This window comes from Vicugna pacos, chromosome 12, assembly GCF_048564905.1.
Source record: "Vicugna pacos chromosome 12, VicPac4, whole genome shotgun sequence".
In the NCBI taxonomy this organism is placed as follows: domain Eukaryota; kingdom Metazoa; phylum Chordata; class Mammalia; order Artiodactyla; family Camelidae; genus Vicugna; species Vicugna pacos.
Window position 1 is genome coordinate 39,574,456 of NC_132998.1, and position 12,259 is coordinate 39,586,714.

Genomic DNA, 12,259 nt, shown 5'->3' on the forward strand with positions numbered 1-12,259 from the left:
GCAGAGGGAACTGCGCACGGGAAGACTGGGTAAGGCTTGGTATGCTCTAGGAACTGAGAAGAGGGGCTGGAGCCCAGGGACAGGTAGGGGACTGTGGTAGCACGGCAGCCAAGAGAGGAGTGTGGCAGGAGGATGGGAGGGTCACCGCTGTTGAAAGCCAGAGGACTTTTAAAATGATGAATTTAGCAGAGATTTTTGGTTACCTTTTGGAGAGCTTTTTCGATGGAGTAGTACACGTGCAAGCCAGTACGAAATGGGTGAACAGTGAGTGGAGGGGCGAAGTGAGCAAGGAGACAGCAAGAACAGATTATTATTTCCTTTATTCAAGACATTCACTGAGCATCTATTAATACCAAGCAGTGAGAATGTACAGGTGAAAGGCTAAGTCCAATAATAGTGATATATGCCTGAGTTGCTATGGGAGCACATCAATAGAGTGGTTAAATAAAGGAGTGTGTGTGTGTGTGTGTGCACGCATGTACGTGCGTGTGCACGTACGCGCATGTGTGAGTGCTGGAAAATTTGGGTGAGGGACAGAAACATTAATAAGAGATAACTTCCCAGAAGGGTTTGAACTTGAGGTGATTCTTTAAGAACTTGCTGCCAATATGGAGAACAAGGACTGAGTTCAGTGTTTGCATAGGCAGTAGGGCTGGAGAGGTGCTGGTGAATTCAGGGAGCTGTGGACATTTCTGATTGGCTGCAGCACTGGGTGGGGTTGAGGAATAGGAAGAGATAAGACAGGAGAGAAAAGGTGAGGCTGGATCATGAATGACCTTGAATGCTGTTTGAAGGTGTCTGGCTTCCCCCTAAGAATTTTATGAGGACCAGTGAAGGATTTTAAGCAGGAGAGTGACAAGGGCAAATTTGGTTTCAGACCCAGATTACTCTGGAGATGTGAGAAGCAGGGGTTAGAGGGAGGTGAGACTGGAGGCATGAAAATTAGCAGGCAAGTGCAGTAGCAATCCAGACAGGGAGTGAGGACTGCTTAATCTCAGCAAGAGGAGACTGAGCGATGGATCTTGAAGAGAAAAAGTCAAAAGTTCTGTTTACCGATTAGACATAGGAGGAGAGGGAAGAGTCTAGAATATCTCCCAGATTTGGAGCTCCTGGGTAGTTAGTGGCATTGTTTACCAAGGTGAGACAGAGACGGGGCTTGGGTATGGAGTATCCTGTTCAGAAATACAGATCTGAGAATCTTTACTTGAATGATCAAGCCATGCGGTCCCATAGGATGATCCCTAAACTGCAGCTTCATAGTGGATACAGTAACGATTGTGATAAATAAGTGATCATTAATCTCATCTCATTCATCCAGGGGATCATTAGAAGACTGTTTGAATAATGATGGTTGTTTGGTAAATATTGTGACTAAAATATAAAGCAGGTAAAACTGGTTGCATTATAACGTCTGTGAGTAGCAGGTGTGCTTTAGTGGTGTCGCGTGACTCCGCCCCGAGAACTTCCTGCTCACGCCTCTGTGTATGTGTTTAGTGTTGATAAGTTTTCATGATTCTTAACCACTCTTTTTAGAAAGTTGTAGAATCTAGTTCATATTCTCTTTGACTCATGACATCTGTGAAAAGTACTTTTGAACTTTATAGTAGTGTTTGAATATTATTTCTCCTAGACCTTTTCCCCCCATGGTAATTGGTTTAAAAAAGGAAAGAAAGAAAAACAATCTTTCTTTATAAACACAGTCATTGTTTTTAATCCTTTGGTTTCTGAGTTACTTCCACCAGCAAAATAAGAAAGGAGGAAAACACCCACACCTTTCTATACACAAAAACATAAGGAAAAAAATACATAGTAGGGCTATCAAACAGTAATACTGTTACCATAGCATCCTGTTTTCAGTTATTTATAATGAAATATTTGTTACTGATTTTCTACTTGTAAGCTCTTTGTCCTGAAGATTTTATGCCATAGATTTTCAACTATGTCCAGTTACGTAATCTTTATCAAAAGGTTAAATATTTTAGATGCAATTAATAGATTTAACTGCTCGATGTTAGATTGGCTTCCTGTATTATTAGGAAATCACTTTTCACCCATTGAAATGATGGGACCAGAATTTTTAAATAGATATTGGATCTTTATCTACTGTTTTTAAAAATTATTATATACATTTCTCAGGTAGCTGCCTGAAAATGCAAACCTTTTTTAAAAACTATATCTGAAAATGCCTTAATATTTTGTTTAGGATTTGCTGAACACTGGTTTCCATTTTAAATACATATTCAGCATGTACTTGTTCATTTACTACTCAACTAACATTTTTCAGTATGGCTCGTTCATGTATTTATTAAACTGTCATCTGCCTATAAATAGCTTATTAATTAATTTGAGAAACCAGACACATAGGAGAATATTTTTTAAATTTGAATATAATGGATAAATATTTTTAATTCAACAAGTTGTGTTAATGACTTTATGTGTACCTTACATAGGAGGTACTCACCATATTGTCAACTATCTGAGAAAGTGAGATGTGTATTTCGCCTTCTAGGAGGGTGCAGTTTAGATTTCAGTGGAGTAGGGAAGGACCTGATATGGTAATATTGGTAATGATAGGTAACTGAATACAAATTGTAGATTAAATTCCTTACCTATATTCTTATGATTGTATAATGTAACCCAGTATAATTTTCTTCATTTTACAGATGAAGAAACTAAAGCTTAGGGAAACCAAGTAATTTGTCCAAGGTCACACAGTCACCCATGGAAGTAACAAGTTTAAACCCAAGTCTGTGTGACTTGATGTTCTATCCCTGTACCGCCATATCATGTCATAGCATGGATAATTATACAATACCACAGATATCAGAAATGCAAGGAAAACTGAGTATTGCTTTTAAAAAGCAAAATTGAATTTTTATAAAGATTTAGGGCAAAGGCAAATTGCATCTATTTGGGGAAGATGAGGAATGACTTCATTACTTTTGCAAGTGCAAATTAAAGTCAACTAATATAAAGTGCATTGTGTACACTGAGATCACACAGGAAGCTTTCACTCGCTGCTTTTTGAATGATACAATGCACAATAAATAGACAGAAGGGTGGTTCTCAATACCCAGCTGTGAATATACATTACTGTTACAATCACAGTTATCATTAATGGTACTAAAATGTTCACATTATGCTAGATGGTGAATAGAACAATCAATAAATATAATATTTGCCCTCTAAAAATGTTCTGTAATGCTTGCCAATTTTCTGAATGTAGCTTTGTTAAATGATTGGATGGATTCTTGTGTTAAAATTGCCTCTTCATAGTATTAAAACACAGAAAGGAAGCTAGTCTTATTCAAGTGAGCAAAGCATGAGTTCCTTTGTACAATTAAAAAAAATTATCTCATGACTTTTATCACACAGCTCATTTCTTTGAACTTGGCACTTGAAGAGTTCTGAGGAACAGAAAATAGGCCTGTGAAAAAGGTCAAGGAATGCATTATTTACCTCAGAGAGTAAGCAAGCCCAGGAAATAATTTTTCAGAAATTTATTCTAAATAATCCTTCTGATTCTGTGATGATTTTTGTCTCATAAAAATAATGAGAATAGTTATTTAGGACACAATTTGACTTGTTGGTTTGGTTGGCTTTCTGTATACATTATTATGATACGAAAGTGGTAGTGCTATATTATTCTTTATATCTTTTCATTGAATTTTTTAAAGTATAGTTGGAACTTAAAAAGTCAGTTGTTCTTAGATAAAAAGAGAAGGGTTACAGACTCACTGTCAGCACATTGCTGTGGGGTTACACGTCTCACTCACGCACACCTGCAGCGGCTTCCCGTGAGTGTGGTGTGTGCACAGAGGGGCAGCTTTCACAAAGGTGAACAGGTGGCTCTTTTGAGACATCATATGGGTGAAACTAAACCAAATATGACTTTCCAAGTCAAACTTCCACTTTTTCCCAAGATGTAATCCTTACTCGAATATGAAATATCTTTTTAAAAAGTACACCATTGTACAATATAAGCTATTACCAGCCTCAGAATATAGATTCATACACACACATGACCTTTTTTGAACAGAGTGAAGTATCATTATAAATAATGATTTATTTCTAATCTAGTCATTTCAGCATGCTGCATAAATTATTCTTTTTGAATTCTATACGTAAGAAATAATAATGAATCCCTTAATCTGTAGACCTTTGGGTTATAGCAGCAGAATTCACAGAAGACATAATGGCTACTTGTTTTCTCTGGAATTTACAGAAAGTTTTACTGGTGTTATATTTGTCTAGAATACGGGAAATAGCATTTTTATATTAACTCGGAAGAGAGCGCACTAATTCTGGTTCAGTACCTACCTGCTCTCTTCCTCTACCTCCCGCAGATAATTCTGGTCAGTATTTTATCATTAATTAAGATTTACCTGGTGCAGTGCAGATTGTAGACTCAGCACAGGGCAGTAGAAGACAAATCTTCCTGTAAGGGATTCACAGTTTATGGTTGCCTAATCATGTAAGAAGTAGAACTTAGAAGGAATTTTTGGTACAGATTTTCTTTGTCCTACCCATTCATGGCTTCAAAATTAATACGCTTACCCTGGAGATGAGAATAAAGATTAAAGACAAAGACAGACAGATTTGTGGCCTCAGCTGTCTTTTTCAAGGGCACTGAATTAATCATTCAGATATTCTGGTTGATAGCTGCACGAGGGTTGGGTGAGGGGTGTTTTTCAAGTCTTCTGACAAAAATAAAAATTCCAGTTTGGTTTGAAGAAGAAAAATCAAAGCCCTCAGTAAAGCCTTATCCCCAAGGCCTCTTTTTCTCTTTGAGAAAAAGATGTATGCTTTTTCCCAAGGGATAAACAGAAGGCTTTCTCAGCTCAGTGAATTTAGTTTGGGAGACACAAATTTCACATGACACTCTCTGATTTTACCCTAGAAATATTTTTAAATCAGTCATATTTGACCAGGTGGGTATGTCCCTATAAGGACACACAATACACTGTGTAGATACGTAAGATGGAGGAGAGGTGGTCAGTTTTCTCCTTCAGGACCTATGGCCTTGTCTTCCTAAGAATTTGAGAAATGGAGAGAATTATGTTGTGGTCCTGTGACAGCCCAACATGGGTCACTCTGTAGCCCTCTTTTCTGCTGTTCTGATTAATCTGTCCACTCCTTGGTTAAAGCTGGCTTTTGATCTCCAGGAAGGAACCAAAGACAGAGCAACACTCTGAGTCACTTCTGAAAGACGGCCGTCCTCTCTCGGTCAGGACTCTCAGATGAACTCACTGACTGTCTGAATCCTTTGTGCTGATGGTGGACTTGGTGTAAAGCCTCTCACTCACTGACCACCACTTCCTCCAGTCTTCCAAGTCTGATAATTCAGCAACCCCAGGAGGGCCTCCCTCCCATCCACGGAGCTTCTGCCTTTCCACTGCCCACCTTCCGTGTCTGTGTGTCTCCTTGCCCTGTAGTCTACCCTCATAGTCACGCCCTTGCCCCTTTCTCTCTGTTGTACTCACCCCAAAAAACTTCAGCCTGGTCAAATCTACTTCTCTGCCTATTCTCCACCTGCATGCAAGCAACTGGATTTGACTAGACAGCCATGCTGACTGCTCTCCCCTTAAATTTATTTAGACAAAGCTCCAGGGGCACTCAGTACTGCCTAGCAGTCATTTGCCAAGTAGTTATCCTCTCACTGCCCTGTGATATCAGTGTCCTCTTTCTGCTTGGTCTTCTCCATCAGCACACATTTGAAGTGTATTTCCCATCTTTAGAAAGGAAAACTTCATCTGACCCCTCATCCCTTTCTAGCTCCTGTCTCACTGCTCTGCTCCCCTTTATAGCAAAACTCCTCAAAAGAATGGCATACGTTTAGTCTTCATTTCTTCACTTTCTGCTCTTCTGAATCCACTCCAGCTAAGCTTCTGTCCCCACCACTCCAGTCTTGTTAAAAGTCCCAATGGCTCATCCAAATCAGCCTTTCTGCAGGACTTGGTCTAGTGATCACTCCCTTCTCCTTGAAACTCAGTTCTTACTGGGCTTCTGGTCCAGTACCGTGGGCCACAAGTCACCTTTCCTGCTCCCTTCCTGCCTTCTGAAAGTCTTTGCAATTGTTCTCTTGTTTGGCTCCTCCTTCAATGGTTGTAAACACCATGGCTGAGCACCCCAACTCCAAGGCAACAGAAGCTTCTGCACTTGGTCCCCTTCCAGATCTTTCCTTATGTACCTCTTCAGCTGGCTGTTCATTTGTATCCTTTATAAAAACTGATAAACATATCTGTTCTGATAACTCCCAAATTTATACCTCTAGCCCCAACCTATCTACAGAAATCTAGAATCATGTATTTCCAGTTGTATCCATGACTTTTCCCCTTGGAAGTCTAATAGGCATCTCAAACTGTAAGATGCCCAAAACTTATTCTCTACTGCTCCTCCATTAAAAAAATACATCATCGGTGGAGCCAAACTGTAATGTAATACTTTACCCAGAAAAATTTTTCTTTATAACCCTTGTTACTACCTGACATCACACGTCTATACATTTTCCTACTTCACTCACTGGAGTATAACCCCATGTCAACAGGGTCTCTTTTGTTTATTCATTTCTTGTAGTAGGCAGAAATGATGGTCCATAAAGATGTCCGTGTCCTCATCCCCAGAATCTGTGAATGCATTTCTTACAAGGCAAAAGGGGCTATGCAAATCTGATTAAGTTAAGGATCTTGAAATGGGAAGATTATCCTAGATTATGGTCCAGTGCAGTCACAATGGTCCTTAACAGGGGAAGGAGGGAGGTATAGGAATTAGACAAGAAGGTATGTCAGTGGAAGTAGAGATTGGAGTGATGTGACCTTGAGCCATAGAATGCAGGCATCCTTGAGGAGCTGGAAAAGTCAAGGAACAGATTCTCCTGTAGAGCTCCAGAAGGAACACAGCTCTGCTGACACCTTGATTTTAGCTCTGTAAAACCTATTTGGACCTTCAGAACTTTAAGGTAATAAATTGGTGGTGTTTTAAGCCACTAAACCTGTGATAATTTGTTACAGCAAAGGTGGGAAACTAATACACTCCTATATCTCTGGCACTTAGAATTTTCCTGGCACATACGTGTAAATATAACAATTTTGTTTGAATAAATGATATGTCTTCATTATTTTATTTATTTTATTATATATATATATTATTGAAGTCTAGTCAGTTTATACAATGTGGCAATTTCTGGTATATAGCTATAGCATAATGCTTCAGTCATACATGAACATACATATATTTATTTTCATATTTTTTCACCATAAGTTACTACAAGATAATGAATATAGTTCCCTATGGTATATAGTATGAACTTGTTGTTTATCTATTTTATACATATTAGTATCTGCAGATCTCAAACTCCCAATTTATCCCTTCCCATCCCCTTTACCCCAGTAACCATAAGTTTATTTTCTATGTCTGTGAGTCTGTTTCTGTTTTGTAAATAAGTTAATTTGCCTTTTTTTTAGATTCCACATACAAGTGATATATGGTATTTTTCTTTCTCTTTCTGGCTTACTTCACTTAGAATGACAATCTCCAGGTCCATCCATGTTGCTGCAGATGGCATTATTTTATTCTTTTTTATAGCTGAGTAGTATTCCATTGTACAAATATACCACAGCTTCTTTATCCAGTCATCTGTCGATGGGCATTTAGGTTGTTTCCATGTCTTAGCTATTGTAAATAGTGCCACTATGAACATTCGGGTGCCAGTGTCTTTTTGAATTAGGGTTCCTTCTGGATATATGCCTAGGAGTGAGATTGCTAGGTCATATGGTAAGTCTGTTTTTAGTCTTTTGTGGAACCTCCATACTGTTTGCCACAGTGGCTGCACCAAACTGCCTTCCCACCAGCAGTGTAGGAGGGTTCCCTTTTCTCCACAGCCTCTCTAGCATTTATCCTTTGTGGACTTTTGAATGATGGCCATTCTGACTGGTGTGAGGTGATACCTCATTGTAGTTTTGATTTGCATTTCTCTGCTAATTAGCAATGTTGAGCATTTTTTCATGTGCTTATTGGCCATTTGTATGTCTTCACTGGAGAGTTGCTTGTAACATCTTCTGCCCATTTTTGGATCGGATTGTGTCTTCATTATTTTAGATCTCATATAAAGATTATTGAGGTTTCTAATCCCTACTCTAAATGTTATCATTGAAAATTATCTATTATTTCTTCGAAAAGTAGTATTTGCTCTTATTTTTGTCCAGGCAAAAGATATCCTTTGTTATCCTAGCCTATTTCAGGCAGGCATTTTATAAGTGTGTATGTGTGCACGTGCGTGTGTGTAGTGATTTAAAAAATCTCAGAATGTCAGGAATGGAAAGGATTTTTAAAGGGCATTCGGTTTGAATTTCCTGATGTTTGTATATTTCTCACAATATCCCTAACAAGTGATCATTCCAAGTCTATTTTAGAACCTTCAATGATGGGAAACTTACTTGAGCTGGAAGGGTCAGACCACTTTTGGATAGGCTTTTCTGACTTTTGTCTGTTTTGTTCTCTACTTACAGAAATAAACCAAAACTAGAAATGTTAATTATAAACCAAAATTGACTTATTTTAACCCTTTATTAAGGATATATCTGAAGTTCAGGTCGCTGTTTATCTTTATATGTAAAAATGCCTACTTTTGCATACACACTTGTCAGAAAATCCTTATGCTGTTTCATCAGAAACCATCAAATAAATATACTTTGGGATAAAAATCAAGAAGTGATTTGCAGTTAAGTCATAAACGCTTGCATTACTTCCTCATTGTGCCTCTGAGGAGGCATATAAAACTGATTTTTTTCAGTATGATTCAGTAGAGAACTGTATTGGCTTAACTTTGGACTTTACGTCTCTCCAAATACTGTCAAATTATTACTAATTACATTTTTGTGAATGGCTCAGCTGATTCAGGACAGTCTGCTAAATTTGGCTCAACAGATGTTGAGCCCTGTCTGTGTCTCATGCACTATGCTGGGCACCTGAGAAAGAAAGATGGCAAAGGTGTGCCTCCCCCCCTCAAGAGAGTAGCCCTGATAATCTAGTGGGGAATACAGACATGGAGAGACGAGTTTAATGAGAAGTGCTAGACGCTCTACTATGAGGGTGAAGTGGCGCCAGTGATTCGTTCTGACTTGCCAGCCCAGACAGTGGGTGAGTAGGAAGGGGAGGAGGAGGAGAGGAGAGGAGAGGAAAAGAGAATAAATGTAATGCAGGAACTTCTGTATGTAACTGGGCACCATAGTATCTTGAATGTTCCATCATTAATTATATAAGCAGTAATAGTTTAAACGTGTGGCCGTTAATCACATTGTGAAATGGTTAACTTCCAATAAAAATTTGCTTGCAAATGCCACAATTTTCACTCTTTGTTGATGCATTAAGAGAATTAATTCTCTAGTGGAAGTGACAAAGGGATATTTATGCATTAAAATTAACCATGTCATTTAAACCTGTTAAGAGTCGTTCGTCCCTGTAACGTGACAGGCTTCGTATCTAGCTCTCAGGGCTGGCAGAGTAGCTGGCATCAGTTAGCTCTAGCTTTTCCTCTGTTGCGTATGCTCAGGTGAAAGTGGAGCCTTGTCACCTGCAGAAACAAGGATTGCTCAGCTACTCAGATTTATCCTGTTCACTCGGTGAGGCTGCGTTTCCCATCTTTGAGACGGCAACCCTGGGCTTCTCCAGGGAGGACTTAAGGGTGGTGACTGCCCTGCCATCCATTTGGAGGAAGCTGTTCCCTGGGGAACTGTAAGCTCCATGGAGGCAGGTGCCACTTCTGACTTGTCCTTTGCTGTAGCTTTAATGCCTCCCGTGGAAGGCCTTCATTTGTTGAATGAACCAATGAATGCTATTGTTATGCCCCTGAAGTGTCTGCAACAAAGAGATGTGGGGCCACGTGTGATTTCTCCCTTGTATGGACCACCACAGCGTCCGTTCTTTTCTGTGTCTTACTGGCATTTGTTTGCTGTGCTTCTTGTTTATCCAGCATTGCCAGCGATGTGCCGGGCACTGTGCGGGAGGTAGGCCTGCTCTGTCTCAGTTCTCTCACCGCTATAGAGAATCCTCCTCGATTGCAGGCGTCCCGTTGTCCTCACATTTAACACTGGTAAATGTTTAGTGTTGTGTCAGTGTCCAATAAGCATTCCTCCAAAAATGAGTATTTAGCAGCTCTGAGGTAGGAGAGGCCCTCAGTGTCCTGGGAGCAGCAGATACTGCGGCCTCACGTGCCACACTTTTCCTAACCCAGAATCTTGAACATATTTTCCCTTTTCAACTTTTTTTATTTTAATTTTATAAATGAGTGCGTTGAAACCTCCCCAGGCTGTGCACCCTGCTCTTTCCCTGTGCAAACAGGACAGTGGGAAGGAATCTGCTACTATCCAGGCTCCCGTGCCTTTGAGAGACAGGAGGACAGATGTGTCGGCTGGCTGATGTTGTGGGATAGCGATCTTGCACTTCTCCCCTCTCTGCCCACTCCCTTTTTCCTGTGTTTATTCATCGCCATGTGTCATATGATAGTAATGCATTTCTTTGCTGATTCCAAACAAGAAAACCATTATTAAGGGTATATTGAGTTCTTTCCTGCCTAGACTGTCTATGGCTTTCAACCTTTTCTTTGCCCATTTCCTATTGCCCTTCTTCACTAACCACACTGACTGCAACCCCCAGGGTTCAGTGACTGACTTGTTAATGAGATTGAGGCCTTTTCCCATGATGGCCAAAGCTGCTGCTACAGTAAGGCCAGTGATGCCTGCGGCCGGTGTACATACGTAGGTGTGTTGTGATCCGTGTGAAAAAGACTGTTGTGCTCATAGTGTGGTTTCCGTCTGCGAGAATGGTGATAAACTCTGCACATAAGTGGTTAACATGCTCAAAACTGTTCAAGTTTCTGCGAAGTCCAGGGGGTACAGTGGTGAGAAGAGTAGGCACAACAGTCTAGTGAGGGAGACAGACAGCAGACAAGGAACAAATACATAAGGACATGTCAGATCAGTTAAGGAGGAGCACGTCAGGATGCCGTGGTAGGGAATGGAAAGTCCACCTTCATTAGGCTGGTCGGGGACTACTTTTCTAAAGATGGGACATTTAAGCTGAAATTTGAAGATCAAAAAGGATTCCGCCATGCTAGGAGGGCAGAGAAGGCAGAGCAGAAGCAATGCTAAAAAACAAATCTGTTGGGGGAGGGTATAGCTCCAGTGGGAGAGTGTCTGCTTAGCATGCACGAGGTCCTGGGTTCAATCCCCGGTTCCGCCATTAAAATAAATAAACCTATTTATTTCCTCCCCTCCCCCCCCAAAAAGCAAGACAAACAACAAAAAATGTTTTTAGGAAAATTAGATTAAATGTTTTAAAAAGTCTGTCCTTCGAGCAGGAGTTATACATTTTAGGGCGGCTGTGCATGGCCATCCATACACTGTCTCCGGCCAGTGAGGGGCTGCCTGGGATCAGGAATGCAGACTGTGAGACAGGACGTCGTGTCCCGTACTCATCTTTTCACTGTTCTCATTTCAGTGTTTGCCGCCAGTCAGTAGCTGGGGCCCAGGTGGGTAAGTGCTCTATGTTGTTTCCCTTTGTTCACTCAGGATGAGAGTAAGTGGGCCATGGGTGCTTCTGGGCATGGCTAGTGAGGGGCATTAAAAATCCTGTATGTTAACTTACTCTTCTATGATCTATGATTGCTAGGAGTTTTGGGGTTTTTTTTAACTTTTTTTTTATTGAGTTATAGTCATTTTACAACGTGTCAAATTCCAGTGTAGAGCACGATTTTTCAAGTTATACATGAACGTTATTCATTGTCACTTTTTTTTTTGCTGTGAGCTATATGACTGCTAGGAGTTTTGCTTATGAACATTTCAGGGATGGCTTTAGCTTTTCTTCATCATGTGGAGTTGAGTAATTTAAAGTGTCAGTAGGATTGCTTGGGATGCCTGGATTTTACTGAGTGCTTCATACCCAAAAAAGTCATTTCCATTCAGGTGTTTTAGGTTAACACCCTAACAGTGTCAGGCACATCACAAAGGTGGAAAATTTGGGGGTACAGAGCGTAACTGCTCAGGGACCCGGAGGTTTTGGAGGCACATATAGCCTGGTAGGCAATATAGCAAAAGTGTAAGTTCATAGATGTCTGAGGGAGAAAAGTAGAAAAGATAAATTACCAAATGACTGAAGGCACCAGTATGTCTGTTTCAGGAGAACAGGTCTTGGCTCTTGCCACCCGCTGCTGGGCTCTCACCGTTTAGAGCAGTGCGTGGCATAGAGGGAGCTCCAGAAATAC

The 12,259-nt window shown here is 40.4% G+C and overlaps 1 protein-coding gene across 7 annotated transcripts in view; it reads left to right on the forward strand.

The window, feature by feature from the left end:
* POC1B (POC1 centriolar protein B) overlaps nucleotides 1-12,259 on the forward strand; it is an 84,821-nt gene that overhangs the window by 65,545 nt on the left and 7,017 nt on the right. The window contains exon 10 of one of the 7 annotated variants that reach the window (XM_072973256.1): nucleotides 11,497-11,531. The exons of the other annotated variants lie outside the window; for them this stretch is intronic. Coding sequence (XP_072829357.1) covers nucleotides 11,497-11,531 — 35 coding nt within the window. The remainder of the gene's footprint in view (nucleotides 1-11,496; nucleotides 11,532-12,259) is intronic. 7 annotated transcript variants of the gene reach the window in all.